The following is a 14,698-nucleotide window of genomic DNA, read 5'->3' as shown; positions in this document are numbered from 1 at the left end:
CAATATGGCCTTGCTTCCACCCTCAGGCCAAGGGTCCATAGGGGCCCACACTCCGATTTCATCTCCCACTGTACCCTCCCCGTTTGTGTTGTGAGTGCCTTCAGATTCCGAAATGTGTTCATTCAACATCACATCCCCAGTGCATAGGCCACTGCCTGCCACACGATGGGAGCAGAACAAATTCCTCCTGAACAAACATGTAACTGACTTTTCAAAGATCATCCACTTTAAGGTTTAATTTTATGATGATGTGTGCAAGGTTTTTGAGGGTCAACTATTACTCATGCAATAAAAAACTAATAAAAGCTGTAAACTTTTCAATTATGAATAATTTCAGAAGCCTGCAGAAAGTAAAAAAAGAGTAAACTCGTGTGATCAAACAGCAGTTTGGAGAGCACAGAAAATTTATTGTAGAAACACCAGAAATGTCAACCCCTTCAAGGTACAACCTTCAACCAGGAGATGATGAGGTCACAGTACTTCCTAGGGAACCCACACTGAATCCAGCAGATGCCTCAGGAGTGTCATTGACATGGACATCATATTAGGACTCAGCGAACAAGCGGAGGTAAATCCAGATCTAAGCAGCAAAGCCGGCCCTCTCTCAAGGCCCACAAGGCCCCATTAGTTGGTCATACTTGCCCTATCCTGTCCCCTCCAGCATTTCTCAAGTATCTTATGTGAGACCCAAAATAAACAGTCAGAGTCTCACAAAGAGAGAATCACAGAAAACAAGAGTCAGGAGGGACTTTGCAGTCTGGGAAGAGCATGAAGCTGTACCTTGCAAACAGCGGGCAGCTTGCAGACTAGTTCAGGGTTGAACCTTCCCAAGACCCAAGTGTGATTCTCAAACTCCTCAGGGCTTGGGCACCTGGACAGATCAGTGCTGGGCTGCACGTGCCCAGCCTGCTGGGCAATTCTCCAGAGAGTCATTATGAAGCAGAGTTCAGGAAGGGCCACACTTCCAAAGAATGGAGCTTCCAAAGGAAGTCAGGACAGAATAGAACCAGACTGCTGTCCATCAACTCCTTCACTCACTGCTAGTTACAGTCCTCCCTGTGGACAAACATTTCTGCTCTCTGGACACCCCGTCTTGGGCTGTTAACCCAAGGGATAATGTTTCCTGACACAGAGATTCAGAATCAGGACCAGACAGGACTTACAGGTGTCTGATGTGTAAATCCACACTCTCCAGCAATAGCAATGGATGGGGCTACAGATCATGAGGCAGGAATCGACCCCTGGCACAGAAGTTCTCCTTACCAAGCTGGCCTGCCTCATCCTCAGCTACTCACTCAAAGACCTCATTTTCAAGTCCCCTAAGGCAGCGTTCCCCAACCTTTTTGACACCAGGAATTGGTTTTGTGGAAGACAATTTGTCCCTGGACCAGAGGGTGGGGGGAGATGGTTTCTGGATGATTCAATTGCATTACATTTATTGTGTATCTTATTTCTATTATTATTATATCAGCTCTACTTCAGGTCATCAGGTTAATATTAGATCCTGGAGGCTGGGAACCCCAGCCCTAAGGAATGGATTCTTATTCACAGAGAAGCCCATGTGCAAGAAGGGGAGCCTGGAGTGAGAAACCTGGTATACTTGACATCAACTCTCCATTATCCGCAAGTGTCCCCAAGCTGGGCCAGCTGAGGCATCTCACTTGAGAATGTGCCTGGCTGTGTTTGGACTACAGGTCAATGCCCTCCAAATAGAGATCTGCCGTTTGGGATTATCTACCTGATTCCCTGTCTAGAGTGGAATTTATCGGCAAAACTGCTGAGACCCATCGGGAAAAGGTAAAGGGATGGGGGTCAGGATTGGTGTGGCGGGTGGGGGCAGGAGGTGGTGCTTGTGAGCCGCGAGGCGTTGCAGAAGCCTGACGTCCCAGAAGCCTGGCACTCTACTCCAGTTTTCGCCTGTGGGAGGTGCTGGTAGACGTTTGGATTATCTGCATTCGGGAGGCGTCGCCGCTTCCGCCCCCGTACTTGCTGCTACTTTTGCTACTCCCTCCGTAGCTCCCACCGCCGCTACCATAACCGCCTCCACTGGCCCCTCCAGAGCCCCCTCCGTAGCCGCCCGAGCCCCCGCGCGAGCCGCCGCCGCCGCCGTAGCCTCCACTGCTGCTGCCGCCTGCGTAACCTTCGCCGCCTCCGTAACCTCCGCCACCGCTGTAACCTCCAGAGCCCCGGGCACCTCCGCCGATGGTCAGCTGGCTGCTCTGCACAGCTGTGGGGGCAAGGACAGCCCACAAGGGGGTCAGAGGACTGGGCAGGGCGGACCCTCCTGCACCTACCCTCGAAGCAGCCCCCTACATCCTTCATCACTGGCCGCATCTGACTTGCCAAAAGCATGGATCAAAGTCTCCCCATTTCAGAAGTATTCTTCCTAATACAAAGGAATGTCAGGGGGCATTTTCATTTTTGCTACACCCGGAAGAATTCTAAGCCGCTACTAATTATTAGGCATCATAAAAATCAAAATAAAGGAAAACTAAGGTCGTGTATTATTTCAACCTATTTCTCTGGGCTGTGCAGTTGTCCTTGCTTACTTTGCTTTTCGTTGTGTAGAACTGGACACAAAAATGCCCACTGCCAGATTTCTGCTGGCCAGTCTTCTCATGGGCCCTCCCTCCCCCAGCCCCAACCAGCCCCACTCCTGGGCTCTGCTACTTACAGATGCTCACTTGGCTCTGCAGCTCCCCTGACATCCTGTAAAAACCAAGGTGCACACAGTCAGCACTATCCACAAAGCCTGAAGGAAAGCAATCATCAGCCAGGAGACATCGGGAGCAGGGGAGGTGTGTTGGGAGCAGAGAGGTCAGGGAGCCAGTGCAGGCAGAGGGAATTTGAAGCATTTTCGTGAAGCCTTTTAGCATTGGGGGTCACCACCTGGCTGCAGTGGCTTAAGCTGTGGTATTAGGGACATTGCACTGGGAAATAAGACAGCGATGACAATGGTGCTGCCTACTCACATGTCCTCTGCTTCTGACTTGAACGTTTCTGCTCACCCTGAGCTACCAGTCTTCCCAGGAAAGCTGGGATTGTATAAATTGGGACTCTCTAAATAATCCCACTACTCCAGGGCTGCAGCCTGCCTGCGCTCTGGTCCGGAGACACGGCCCACCTGCTCTCCTCGCCCTCCAGCAGCTTGCGGTAGGTGGCAATCTCCACGTCCAGGGACAGCTTAGCTCCCACCAGCGCCTGGTAGTCACGCAGCAGGCGGGCCAGCTCTTCCTTGGACTGCTGCAGGGCGGCCTCCAGGTCCTGCAGCTTCTGCTGTGCATCCTGGAGGGCCTGTTGTCCCCTCTCCTCTGCATCAGAAATGATGGTGTGCATGTGCTCGATCTACTCGGGAGAGTCAAGGAGAAGAACCATGTGGGGCATGAGTTTCCAGAGCTTCATGAGGCAGGGTGTCATGGGAGGTAGAAGCTCTGATCAGCTGCCCTGAGCATATATCTCACCTGCTTCTTGACGTTGCCAATCTCTGCCTGCAGCCTCTGGATGGTGAGGTTGAGTTCGGAGATCTCCATCCTGCTGGTCTTCAGCTCGTCTCCATGTCTTCCCGCTGTGATCTGGAGCTCCTGGAACTGAGGGTCAAGGGCAGCATCATGGTCAGCCTGCTGCTCATCACACACTCCTCCAGGAAGGAGTGAGTCTGCCTTCCCAGACCCTGCCCAAGGCTGCTCTCCCCTAGGGAAGGTCCCAGAGTAAGCCTCCCTAGAGCTGTGATCCCCCATACACACACTCACACTTGTACCAACCTCCCTCATCTGACAGCACATACACAGATATGCACACACACACACAGATGCCTATATCTCGAGACAGAGATTCAGAATCAGGACCAAGCAAGACCAACCTGCTTCTTGATGCCCCCTTTTACCTCCTTTTTCCCACATCTAAACTTTGCCCACACTGGGTCCCTGTCACTTTTCCCATCCCATCATATTCCTTCCTCCCCTTTTTCCAGAATGATTTCTCTAACACTCAGGACCTTACTTCTTCAGAGGCCCTCAGCATTTTCCTCTCTATCTCCATTCCTGTATCTATGGTCCCATCAAGAGGACCTCCACCTGCAGGCCATGACAAAACCAGGCTCTCAATGCCTGTTACAGAGGAAGCAGAGCGGGGTGCCTCTGAAGAAAACAAGGGGGAGCGTGGGCTCCAGTGCATCTCTGCATTCTGAAGTCCTCACTGCTGACTATCTCCCCAGTCTACTGCCAGACCCCATGGCACTCAGAACACCTGCCTGCAGGACAGTGGGATAGAGGCCAGCCACGATTGGAGATGGTCACAGGTAACCCACAAAGCAGATCTCAGGCGCCAGGTGTTCAGAACTGAGTGACTGGCCTTTGACTCTTAACTGCTGTGTTCGCCCTCCAGAAAGTTCTGAGTCCATTTATGTTAAACAAGTCACCAAGGATGTCCCCCAAAACTTAGCTACAAAGATGTTTATCTGAAAACTGGAGACATATTCTTACCATGAAATACCACCCTGCTCTTAAAAATGATGTCAAATATTTAGTGTCAGAGAAAGGTATTCGCAAGTAATAAATGAAAGAGAAAAATATAAAAAGATATTTTAAAGATATCATTATGAAAAAATAAGAAAACATCATGGTGGCTGAGCGCATGGACGTGTAGATGGTGCACCTGAATTTAATTAAATTCTGCCTCTGCTACTTCCCAACCATAAGAGCCAAGGGAAACTGGTAACCTCATACTCTATTATTGGTAAAACAATCAATGAATCTTTACCTCATAGCGTTGTTGTAAGGAGTAAATGAAATTCTATGTATAAAAGCACTTAGTGCAGTGCCTGATATGTGTGAGTTTTCAATAAAGGTTAGCTACAAAGAACAAGCGGAAAATATGCTGACATATTCATAGTGGTAGTGGGATATGAGTAATCTTTAGCTGTAATCTTGAAATTGTCTATAGCAAACATGTTTTACTTTAGAAATAAGAAAAAGACAATACAAGTTCTGGGAGGCATGCTCAGTTTAGGGCACCAGGCCTGGGCTGGGGATGGTGATGCTCACCTTGGTCTGGTACAAGGCCTCAGCCTCGTCCTTGCTCCTTTGTGCAATCTCCTCGTACTGGATCCTCACGGCATCAATGATGCTGTCCAGATCCAGGGAGCGGTTATTGTCCATGGACAGGATGACGTTGGTGTCGGTGATGTTGGTCTGCATCTGAGACAGTTCCTGCAAGGCATGGAACACAGGCTGACTTCTTCCACTCCCCTCCTGGGACCTCAGTTTCCCTCTATGCCCCCCAACCAAGGCTGTCTGGGGAAGCCTTGAGAGAGAAAAGCTCTCTGGGAAAAGCTCTTAGAATCACTGTTGTGTGCCCAGAGGGACCTTCACTAAAGGTACAGGCATCCGGATCTAGGCTCAGAGAAGAAGGGAGCCTGAACTCAGAGCTGCCCATCATGCCTTTCCTGGACCCTCCATCCCTCCTTACTCTGGCTTGGCTGCCATCTTGAGCTGGACCCCCAGCCAGGCAGGCTTGTTCCTTGAGATCACGTGAGCTCCCAGAGGCAGCAGAAAGGACTCCATGTGTGTAGACGTTCAGACTAATTTTAGCATCTGGGCTCCACTGTTAACCAGCTGGGTAACTGAGCAATGAACTCAGTCTCTCAGTACCCCTGTTCTCTCATCTATAGACTGGAGATACCCAAGAACCAGTACAGCTCCCAGGACAGCATCCAGTCCTGAGAAGGTGTCTCCAAGTTAGACCAGGGTTGGGAGGAGTGTGTTATCCCCACCTCTCCAGTCTTCATCTGTGTTCCCTTTAAGACCCACACTGCCCTCTCCCACAGAGTTCCCTGATGGCCCCATCTACTCCCCAGTGCTGATGAAGCTGTCTGGTTGGTTTTACCCCATATGTCCTGGGCATTAACCTTCCTTTCCAGACAAAAGCAAAGACTGTCTCACTATCTCCCACCTCCCATCTCCAGGGCCCCACCCAGAACCCTGAGCTTTGGGGGTTGAAACGATTCTGACTCCAGGTCCACAGACTTGAGGTGACTGGGGAGAGGCACCCCTGGGGGTAAGGTTGAGTGTCAGACCTCCTCCTCTTATATCCCACACCGCCTGACAGATGTAGAAAAGAGAAGGGTTTCTTATGAGGACTGAGCTCATCATCTCATAGAAAATATTTGAGATATTCACTCACCGATTGAAATAAATATTTCATGAAATCAACCTCCTCAAGCAGAGTGTCTGCCTTGGACTGCAGTTCCGCTTTGCTCAGATAAGCAGAATCCACATCCTGAACAGCAAGCGAAGACAGTCTGACTCAGTTGCCCTGCCACCAGCTGTCTGGGCAGCCTTGGGCAAATGGCAAAGCCTCTCTGGGTTTATTTCCTTGCCTGCAAATTTCCTCTCCTCACTCAAATAAGGAGCCGGCAAACCTGGGCTTTCCAGGCCAGAAGGAAGTGTTCATCAGCTCCTCATCCTGGACAGTCATGCGAAACACCCCAGGTCCTAAGGCCCCCACACAACACACTCACATGCTGCCCATTAATTTAATTCCACTTTCAGGACTCTGGAGAGATTAAAAACTCAAAAACTTTTCAAGATTCACATTAGCAACACAATTTTGAGACTTACTGTTTCAGGGTCAGGGCCCCAGCATTTGGGAAACACCCTTGACAAGCTGGCCCCAAGCTCACCTGTCCACCCCTCAGTTCTACTGCATCCCAAAGGAGTCCCTGCCTCTTCTCAGCCTCCTGAACCCACAGTCCCCCTCTGGACACCCCCATCCCTCACCTTCTTCAGGACAACAAAGTCATTCTCGCTGCTAGTCCTCCGGTTGATTTCTTCCTCATACCTGTTGAGGGGAGGTCAGAAACACAGACAGGCTGCAAGGGCTGACCTTGGTTCCTTGAGATTTTTCTGTGCAGTGGGAGGCTCGGAATTGCCCAAACTTTTATGGTCCTGGACTCCGGCTGTCCCCTGCCAGGGCCTGCCACTCTCGCTGACAAGCAGCTGGAGCCACCTCCTGGCTCTCCAGGTCAACAGAGGGCACAACCCCACAATGTGGAAAATCCAGAGCCACATAGAACATCCCCAAAATGTCCTTTTTATTTTAATATCTTACCTTTGTACATTTGTCTAGTTCGATCATTTTTTTAAATGATAACCTAAATAACAACCACTTTGACTAAATTTTTTAAAAGAGAAAAAAAATTCACATGCCGTTCTGCCCCCGTCACCTTCAGTGTGCGTTTCATTTCCCCCTGTTGACTCACACACATGTGACTGCTCAACACAGTGAGCACGTCAAGATGATGTTAAGAGAAGCACCCTACACTCCCAGCAAGGGGGCGTGGGACCGGGGGGAGGCTTCTCAGTTGCCTGTATGGGACAGGAGCAGCTGACCTAGAATTAAGTAAGTCATGTCACTCCTACCATTATTACTAATAATAGCTAGTGCTTACTGAGTGTTTCATATGTGCAAAAACATTCTAAGAACTATTAAGAATATTTTATCTAAACCAGTGGTTCCCCATATGTGGCTCCCAGTCCACCAGCATCGGCATCACTTGGAAGCATATTAGAAATAAAAGCCCTCTGCGCCCATCCCAGACCAATCTGATTTCAACAAGCTGATGCACACTCAAATTTGAAGGCCACAGATCTCCCCCTCACAACAGTTCAACAAGGAGGGTACTCACTATCCCTACTTTACTAATGTGAAAACCAAAGGCTTAGAAAGCTGACCTTGCAGGCAGTCAGAAAGTGGCTAAGCCCACCCTGGAACCCAGGCTTATGTGACTCCAGCATCCATGAAGATCCTCTGCTTCCCCTTCCCACCCAATACAATTGAGAGCTGACTGGCAATACCATCACTCCTGGGCTACTGTGTACAAAATGGTGCCCAGGCAGTTGTGCAGTGGTGCAGAGCCTGCCTGGCTGCACCTGATGTCCAGGGCCCCACCAGCCCTCACCCATTCACAGTAAGCCTTGCCCCATAAGCCAGTGCCCTGCCTTGTTCCTCCCCACCCCTTTGCTGCTCCTGGAGCCTCACTTGCTCTTGTAGTCATCCACAACATCCTGCATGCTCCTGATCTCCGAGCTCTGGCGCATCTGCTCCGCTCTGAGACAATCCACCTGCCTCTGCAGCTTGCTGATGTAGCTTTCAAAGATGGGCTCCAGGTTGTTGGTCTGAGTCGACGTGTTTACCTGCTGCAGTAGCTCCCATTTTGTCTGGAGCACCTGATTCTGCTGCTCCAGAAATCGCACCTAAGAACAGAAAACCTCCAAGTTCACCCCCAAGCCGTGGGTCCAAGAAGCACTCCCACGGGTAGAAGCAGGTGCAGCCCCATAGCATATCCAGACCTCAGAGAATCAGGACGCCCCTCCGGGGGTCAGAGGGCTCTCTTTTTCTAGGACCAGGATGCATGAATACAATATGGTTTCTGATGGTTGACCAATGACTGTAAGATCAACCTGCTGAAAAATTACACTAATCGAACTCTGCTGTTGAAGGCAAGTCCCCTCCATCCGAGTGGTACCCTGTTCCCTTTGGTTCTATCAGCTCACATGGTAGAGTTGTCCATCCCCACCCTCAGCTCCCCATGCCAACCTCAGGAAATGGTGACCCAGAGCATCTGAAACACCAGCACACCCACGGCTCGTGTCTCTCTGTGGCTGAAACACTTCATGTGATTGAGAAGAAGAGAAAATAAGAAGAGGGGAGGAATAATTTTGGCTTCGAATATTAAACTGATTCCTGAACACACTAGCCCAGGTGCCCCCATCCTGCGGCCCACCACCTCTATTGCTGCCCAGTGTGTTTTTCAGGAAGGTCACCGCACTTAAATGTTCTCATAACTCAGACAGAATTTTTTAAAAAACATGAAATTTTAGCCATGTTTTTATACTGACGTGCAGTTGATTGACAATGTTGTGTCAGTTTCAGGCGTGCAGCAAAGTGATTTAGTTACACATATACATGTATCTTTTCCTTTTCAAATTCTTGAATTAGGAGTTTGGGATTGACATCTACACGCTACTATATTTTAAATAGTACCAACAAGGACTTACTGTATAGTACAGGGCACTCTGCTCAATACTCTGTAATAACCGAAGAGGGAAAAGAATTTTGGACAGAATTTTTAAAGTAGGTACATTTTTTAAGTTATGTGATTCGTTCTGGTGCCCCAAAGTAAGGACTTTGATGTTGCCTGTGTGCAAGTTGTGTGTGCACACTCAGCTGTGTCCAACTCTTTGTGACCCCATGGACTATAGCTCGCCAGGCTCCTCTGTCCATGGAATTTTCCAGGCAAGAATCCTGGAGCGGGTTGCCATTTTCTCCTCCAAGGCATCTTCCCAACCCAGGGATCGAACCCGGGTCTCCTGCATTGCAGGCAGATTTTTTACCATCTGAGCCGTATCTAAACTCATTACTGTTCAATAAATGCTTTTATAAGTATTTCCAAACCCAGGGATCGAACTAGCATTTGGGAAATCCCCATGTTGCAGTTTCCTTCATTAGCAAGAGGATGGAGAGCAGACCTCACCCTGTGTTCTCATTGCTTCTTCCCCCAAAGCTGCGCACATGAAGGTAAGTACAGGCTCCAGAAATCCGGCTGGCTGTGCAGATCCAGTCCTGGACTGTCCTTCCCATGATGATCAATTTTCGTCCTACCTCCACCGGCTGCCTGCAGGGGGAGCCTCCCCTCCCGTGCCTTAAGTGAGGACAGTGGATTTCTCCATGCTTTGCTCAGGTGTGTGTACACACACACACACAAACACATACCCACCCACACATACCCACCAACATACACACAAACACACACACATGCCCTCCAGGAGCCGCCCAGGAGATGTGGGGAGTGGTGGGAGAGGAGGCTAACACACTCTTTTGTGTTGTCAGAAGAGAACCATGAAGATAGTTCTCCACAATGCTTAAGGAGTTGAGGGCGGACAGAATTCCCAGCCCTGAGACTGTCCATCTGAGCAGCCAGCCCTTGTTAACTTCCTTTGGCTCTGACTCTAGGCTGGAATGTGCCCAGAGAATACTCTTTCCCATGGCTTGTTTTTGTTAGCTTTATCAAAGCAAGAGATAAAGCAGCCACCCTCACAGCTTGTCCACCCGGTTGGTGACATCCCCATGAGAAATCCCTGCCACTGGCCAGTCGTCACTCTGGTGGCGATCCCAGGGAGGGGAGAGACTGGGTGCTCATTTGCAGCCCGGTACTCTGCGTTGTGGGGACCAGAGGAGAGGATCTTATGGTCCCACAGGGAAGCTCTATGTCAAACAATGAGGGGGCAGGGGGACAATTCTGAGTGCTAAGGGGTTAGCCAAGCCCCCACCCCAGGCGAAGAAACTATGGCTTTCATTGGTCACCCAAACTGCAGAGTCAGAAGCTGACTTCAGGGAGTGCCAGGCAATTTTCATGAGATTTAACCACTATAAAAATCACTGAAAGCCATCATGATCTTTCCCCAGGGGCCCCTAAACACTGCTGGGCTGTGTCCCAGCAGCAGTACTCAGGAGAAGCCCAGGCAACCCAGATCAAACTTAGCATCATGCAGAGTTAAGCTTCTTCCTGGATAAAGCACACCCCACGCAACCTCCTGTGGCCCTCTCCCCCTGCAAATGACACTCCAATCACCTCCCAGTGCCTCCAGCAGCCTCGGTCTCCCCAACCCTTTGCCTGGTGAAGTCCTAGTCTCCCTTTAGATCTCAACTAGGGTGGCACCCCCTGGGGTCTCCCCTTCATAACCCCCTGTTCTTTTCCCCTGTGGCATCTATCGTGACTTCAGTCTTTTGTTTTTTAGCACATTCCTCCCCACAATGGGATGTGAGCCCCAAGAAGGCAGTGTTCTCCAGCGGACACCAGGTGCTGAGACCCGGAGATACATAGCACCCAGCACAGAGGAGACACTTCATAATCACCGTGGACTAATGAGATGCTAAGACTTTGGCATTGCTGCTGGTGTCAACCACCCACCCTGCCCATTGCCTTGAACAGAGGATTCAAGCTCAGCTGAACAAAGCCAGGGCACTGTCTGTGGGAAGAACGGGGTCCCTCATCCTTTTTTCCTGGGATCCCTTTCCTTTGTCATTGATTCTAAAAAAAAAAAAAAATAGCCTTTGTCTCCATTCCCACTCTCTGAGAGCCCAAGTTTGACACCTGAAGGGTTGACTCAACTTTTCATTCAACACATATTTATTGAGCAGCTGTCAGATGCCAGACAGTATTCTGGGTGCTGGAGATACAGCTATAAATAAAACAGACAAAACCCCTGCATTCCAGGAGTTCATAATCTGTTTGAAGAGATGACTATAAGGAAACAAATGTGAACTACACAGTGTGTTGAATGGCTGTAGGGGCCATGGAGAAAAGTAACACACCGATGGGGGAAGTGATGCTGATATGAGGTACTCCTTCAAATAGGGAGATCAGGGAGGCCTCACTGAGCAGCGGTGTGTGAGCAAAGACCTGAAGGAGATGAGGGGTTTGGCTGGATCACTCCTTGGAGGGAGGAGTTCCAAGAAGAGGGAATGGCAAGTGCAAAGGCCCTGAGACAGGTCCATGGTGGGGTACAGGAGGGTGAGGGATGTAATAGCGTGCCAGTGAGCAAAAGGAAAACAGGAGTAGAGTCAGAGAAGGTGTACAGGGTCACTGTGTTGAGTTGTACCTTGGTGAGCTAAGTTCCTGCCTTCACTCTGCTCACTAAACCTTGCAGCTTGAGAGTGGCTCTACCCAGTAGCAGCAATGTGGCCTCAGTCTCACAAATGCAAGCCAGGAACTAGCAGCAGCTATGGGTTAGAGGGCCAGATCATATAGGGCCTTATAAGATCATGGCTATTATTTCTGATGAGACAGGAAGCCAACAGAGGGTTCAAATTGAGTGATGTGGTATGTTTTTAAAGGATGGCAGTGGTGTGGTGCTGAGAAATAGGCTGTACAAGATTAAAGGTAAAAGCAGGAAGATCAGGTCAGAAGGTAGGGTCAGAAGCCACTGTGATAGAAGCCTTCTGTCTTCCAGCCAGGCCAGAGCCCTCCTGGATAAGTACTCTCCTCGTGGTCATCACAGTCCAGGCCCTTAGGGAAGGGCAGGAAACCATAGTCACTTGAACTTTGGCCTGTGCCCTCAGCCCCATGCCATAAACCTGAACAGATATCCTGTTAATGGCAGGAACCACAATCAAATCAGGGTCTCAGGAGATCAGCTGCCCATGGCCATTTCAACAATTCCCAACCCTGTCTTCTTCCTGCCTTTGAAATAGCTTGATCTTTCAGTGGCGTCTCCTTCATCTGTCATCTCCTTGTTCCCATCAAGCCCTCTTGCTGCTGCTGCTAAGTCACTTCAGTCATGGCTGACTCTGTGCGACCCTATAGACGGCAGCCCACCAGGCTCCCCCGTCCCTGGGATTCTCCAGGCAAAAACACTGGAGTGGGTTGCCATTTCCTTCTCCAATGCATGAAAGTGAAAAGTGACAGCTTTCATCTAGATATCAGAGGCCAGATACACAGACCAGTGGTGGACTCTGGCGATGGCTACCCTGCACTCAGAGATAGATCAAGCTTTGGCCTCAACACTGAACTCCTCTGAGGCCTGAGGGAATGTCACTGAGCCTGCAGGGGTCTCTGGATCCCAGGGTGTTTCCCATTACATCCCCAAAGGTAAAGAAATTTCTGGGGAGCCTCCAGTGGCTTCCATGCCTCCACCACCTCTGGACAAAAGGAAATGCTGGTGCAAGGTCTCTTCCATATCTCTTCTACTAGCCCCTGCTTGGTGGTTTGGACCCGACCCAATCTAACCTGAGACTTAAACTAGGGAGAAGGGGTTTTTTTTGGCTCTATCTGGCCTATTCTTGGCCCTGGATGAGCTAAAATGAGGAACTCAGACAGAATCCTATATAGCAGGGTATTGGCTTTCACCCCCAGCAATCCCCACCAGAGTCATCAGCTTGGTTCTGCTGCAGTGTGCCCACTTTTCTTCTCTCTCCCTGCTCTGTGTCTCCATCTCCACTTTCCTCCTCCTTCCTCTCTTGTGCCATGTTCTCCAGAAATTGTAACCATTTGAAATTTCCTAAAAGCATCAAACTCTCAGGCCTCCTGGTTCTTCTGCCTGGAAACTTCCTCTGCCCTGAGAACCTGCTTGGCTCTTTCTCCACCTTCAAGACCTTTATCAGCCCAGAGCTCATCACACCCTCCTTTGTGCTATGGCCCAGAGAGCGATGTCCCTATCAACACACCTCCCACACACTGTCACAATCCTCCTCCCTGTAGATCTGGGGCTCCTTGAGGGCAGGACCTGTGTCCTTGTCACCCTGAAACACCTGGAGTGTCTGGCATACAGTAGATGCTTAGTAAATGTTTGTGGGCTGGATGATTATGTAGGTGGGCAGGTGGATGGATGGATGGGTGAATGGGTGGGTGAATGGGTAGATGGGTGAAGAGGTATATGGATGAATGAGTAAATGGATAGATGGGTGGATGGATGAATGGATGGATGGATGGGTGGATGGAAAGTGAAAATGATGAGCGAGATCACATCATGTATTTTGTCTGATTGTTATTTTCATTCCTTGGATCTGCTTTCCTGCCAAAATGAAAAGATAAAGATGAACCCCTCAAGAAGTCAAATTGAGGCCTAAATGAAGTCAATGCTTTCTTAAGGTCCCAGGACACACACACTGGAAGTGACTGTCATCACCAGAAACAACGTGGTGAGAGGCGGCAGGGTACAAGGTCATTAGGTCAGAGCCCAGAGACTGCCTGCCCCTGGGGCACTCACCTTGTCAATGAAGGAGGCAAACTTGTTGTTCAGAACCATGATCTGCTCCCGCTCCTGCATCTTAACCCTCTGAATTTCAGGGTCCACCTCCAGGTGAAGTGGTTGTAAGAGACTCTGGTTAATGGTCACTTCTTGGATACCCCCTGGGGGACAAGAAGGACCAAAGCCCCCAAGCCCCAAATTGCCACCCCTAAACCCAGCACCCCCAAGGCCACCTCCTCCATAGCCACCACCTCCAAAGCTCCTGCCTCCTCCAAACCCCCCTCCTGCTCCCCCACCCTGGCAGAAACCACTGGCACTTCTCCCTACTAGGCTGATGGAGATGCTTTTACTGCCACCCAGATTGTACAGGCTCCTGGAGGTAAACCCCCTTGCATGGCTCCCATACCCACCACCACCACTGCCACACCTCCCTCGGGCCTGACACACGGACCTCACAGCCCGGCTCCCACCACCAGAGCCCGCAGAGGAACCAGCGCTGTAAACCCGCCTGCTCCTGGAGCTGAACGCTGACTGGGAGCTAAACTGGTGGCTCATGGCTCCTGGAGCATCCAGAGACGCAGACAAGAGAAAGGGAATAAAAGGAGGCAGAGAACAGGGAGGGAATGAGCTATGACTCCTTTGGCGGGAGATCTGGCTCAGTCCCTATATATACACGCATTTGCTGGGCTGGGCACCTTCTGAAGCCTGGGAGGGGAGTATTTATGTTTAGTTTGCCTTGCCAGCAACATCTGTTTAAAATCTCACACCTAAGAATTGCAGAAACCGCACTCCAGACAAACTTCCCCAACTCGATTATTTATCATTCATCTCTTGCTATTTAGAGATCAGAACGCAATAGTCTCCACAGGTCAAGTAGCTGGAAACTCCTATACAGTTTTCCCCCCAAATCTTGATATCTTCTTAAGAAACTCCACCACTGAGCTGTTGGT

General features: G+C 50.0%; 1 protein-coding gene across 1 annotated transcript; it reads right to left on the bottom strand.

Moving 5' to 3' along the window:
* Positions 1 to 231: 231 nt before the first annotated feature.
* Positions 232 to 14,341, bottom strand: KRT77 (keratin 77). The gene is made up of 9 exons (XM_002687245.6): positions 13,767 to 14,341; positions 8,038 to 8,252; positions 6,777 to 6,837; positions 6,181 to 6,276; positions 5,043 to 5,207; positions 3,462 to 3,587; positions 3,125 to 3,345; positions 2,675 to 2,709; positions 232 to 2,227 (listed from the first exon to the last, which is right to left on the bottom strand). Exons 1-9 carry the CDS (start codon positions 14,301 to 14,303, stop codon positions 1,902 to 1,904), a joined length of 1,782 nt encoding a protein of 593 aa, XP_002687291.3. The 5' UTR covers positions 14,304 to 14,341; the 3' UTR covers positions 232 to 1,901.
* Between the last annotated feature and the right edge of the window lie 357 nt (positions 14,342 to 14,698).

This window comes from Bos taurus, chromosome 5, assembly GCF_002263795.3.
Source record: "Bos taurus isolate L1 Dominette 01449 registration number 42190680 breed Hereford chromosome 5, ARS-UCD2.0, whole genome shotgun sequence".
In the NCBI taxonomy this organism is placed as follows: domain Eukaryota; kingdom Metazoa; phylum Chordata; class Mammalia; order Artiodactyla; family Bovidae; genus Bos; species Bos taurus.
The sequence above is the reverse complement of the archived record's forward strand: the minus strand, read 5'-3'. Positions and strand labels throughout refer to the sequence as shown.

Bases quoted from the DNA above. Each gene is read 5' to 3' on its own strand.
- KRT77 (XM_002687245.6), bottom strand. From the start codon at position 14,303: ATGAGCCACCAGTTTAGCTCCCAGTCAGCGTTCAGCTCCAGGAGCAGG. The intron at 2,710-3,124 runs GTGGGCCGTGTC...TGGTTTTTACAG, and splicing joins CTGGAGGGCGAGGAGAGCAG to GATGTCAGGGGAGCTGCAGA. The intron at 2,228-2,674 runs GTAAGTAGCAGA...TTGCCCCCACAG, and splicing joins GCAGAGCCAAGTGAGCATCT to CTGTGCAGAGCAGCCAGCTG.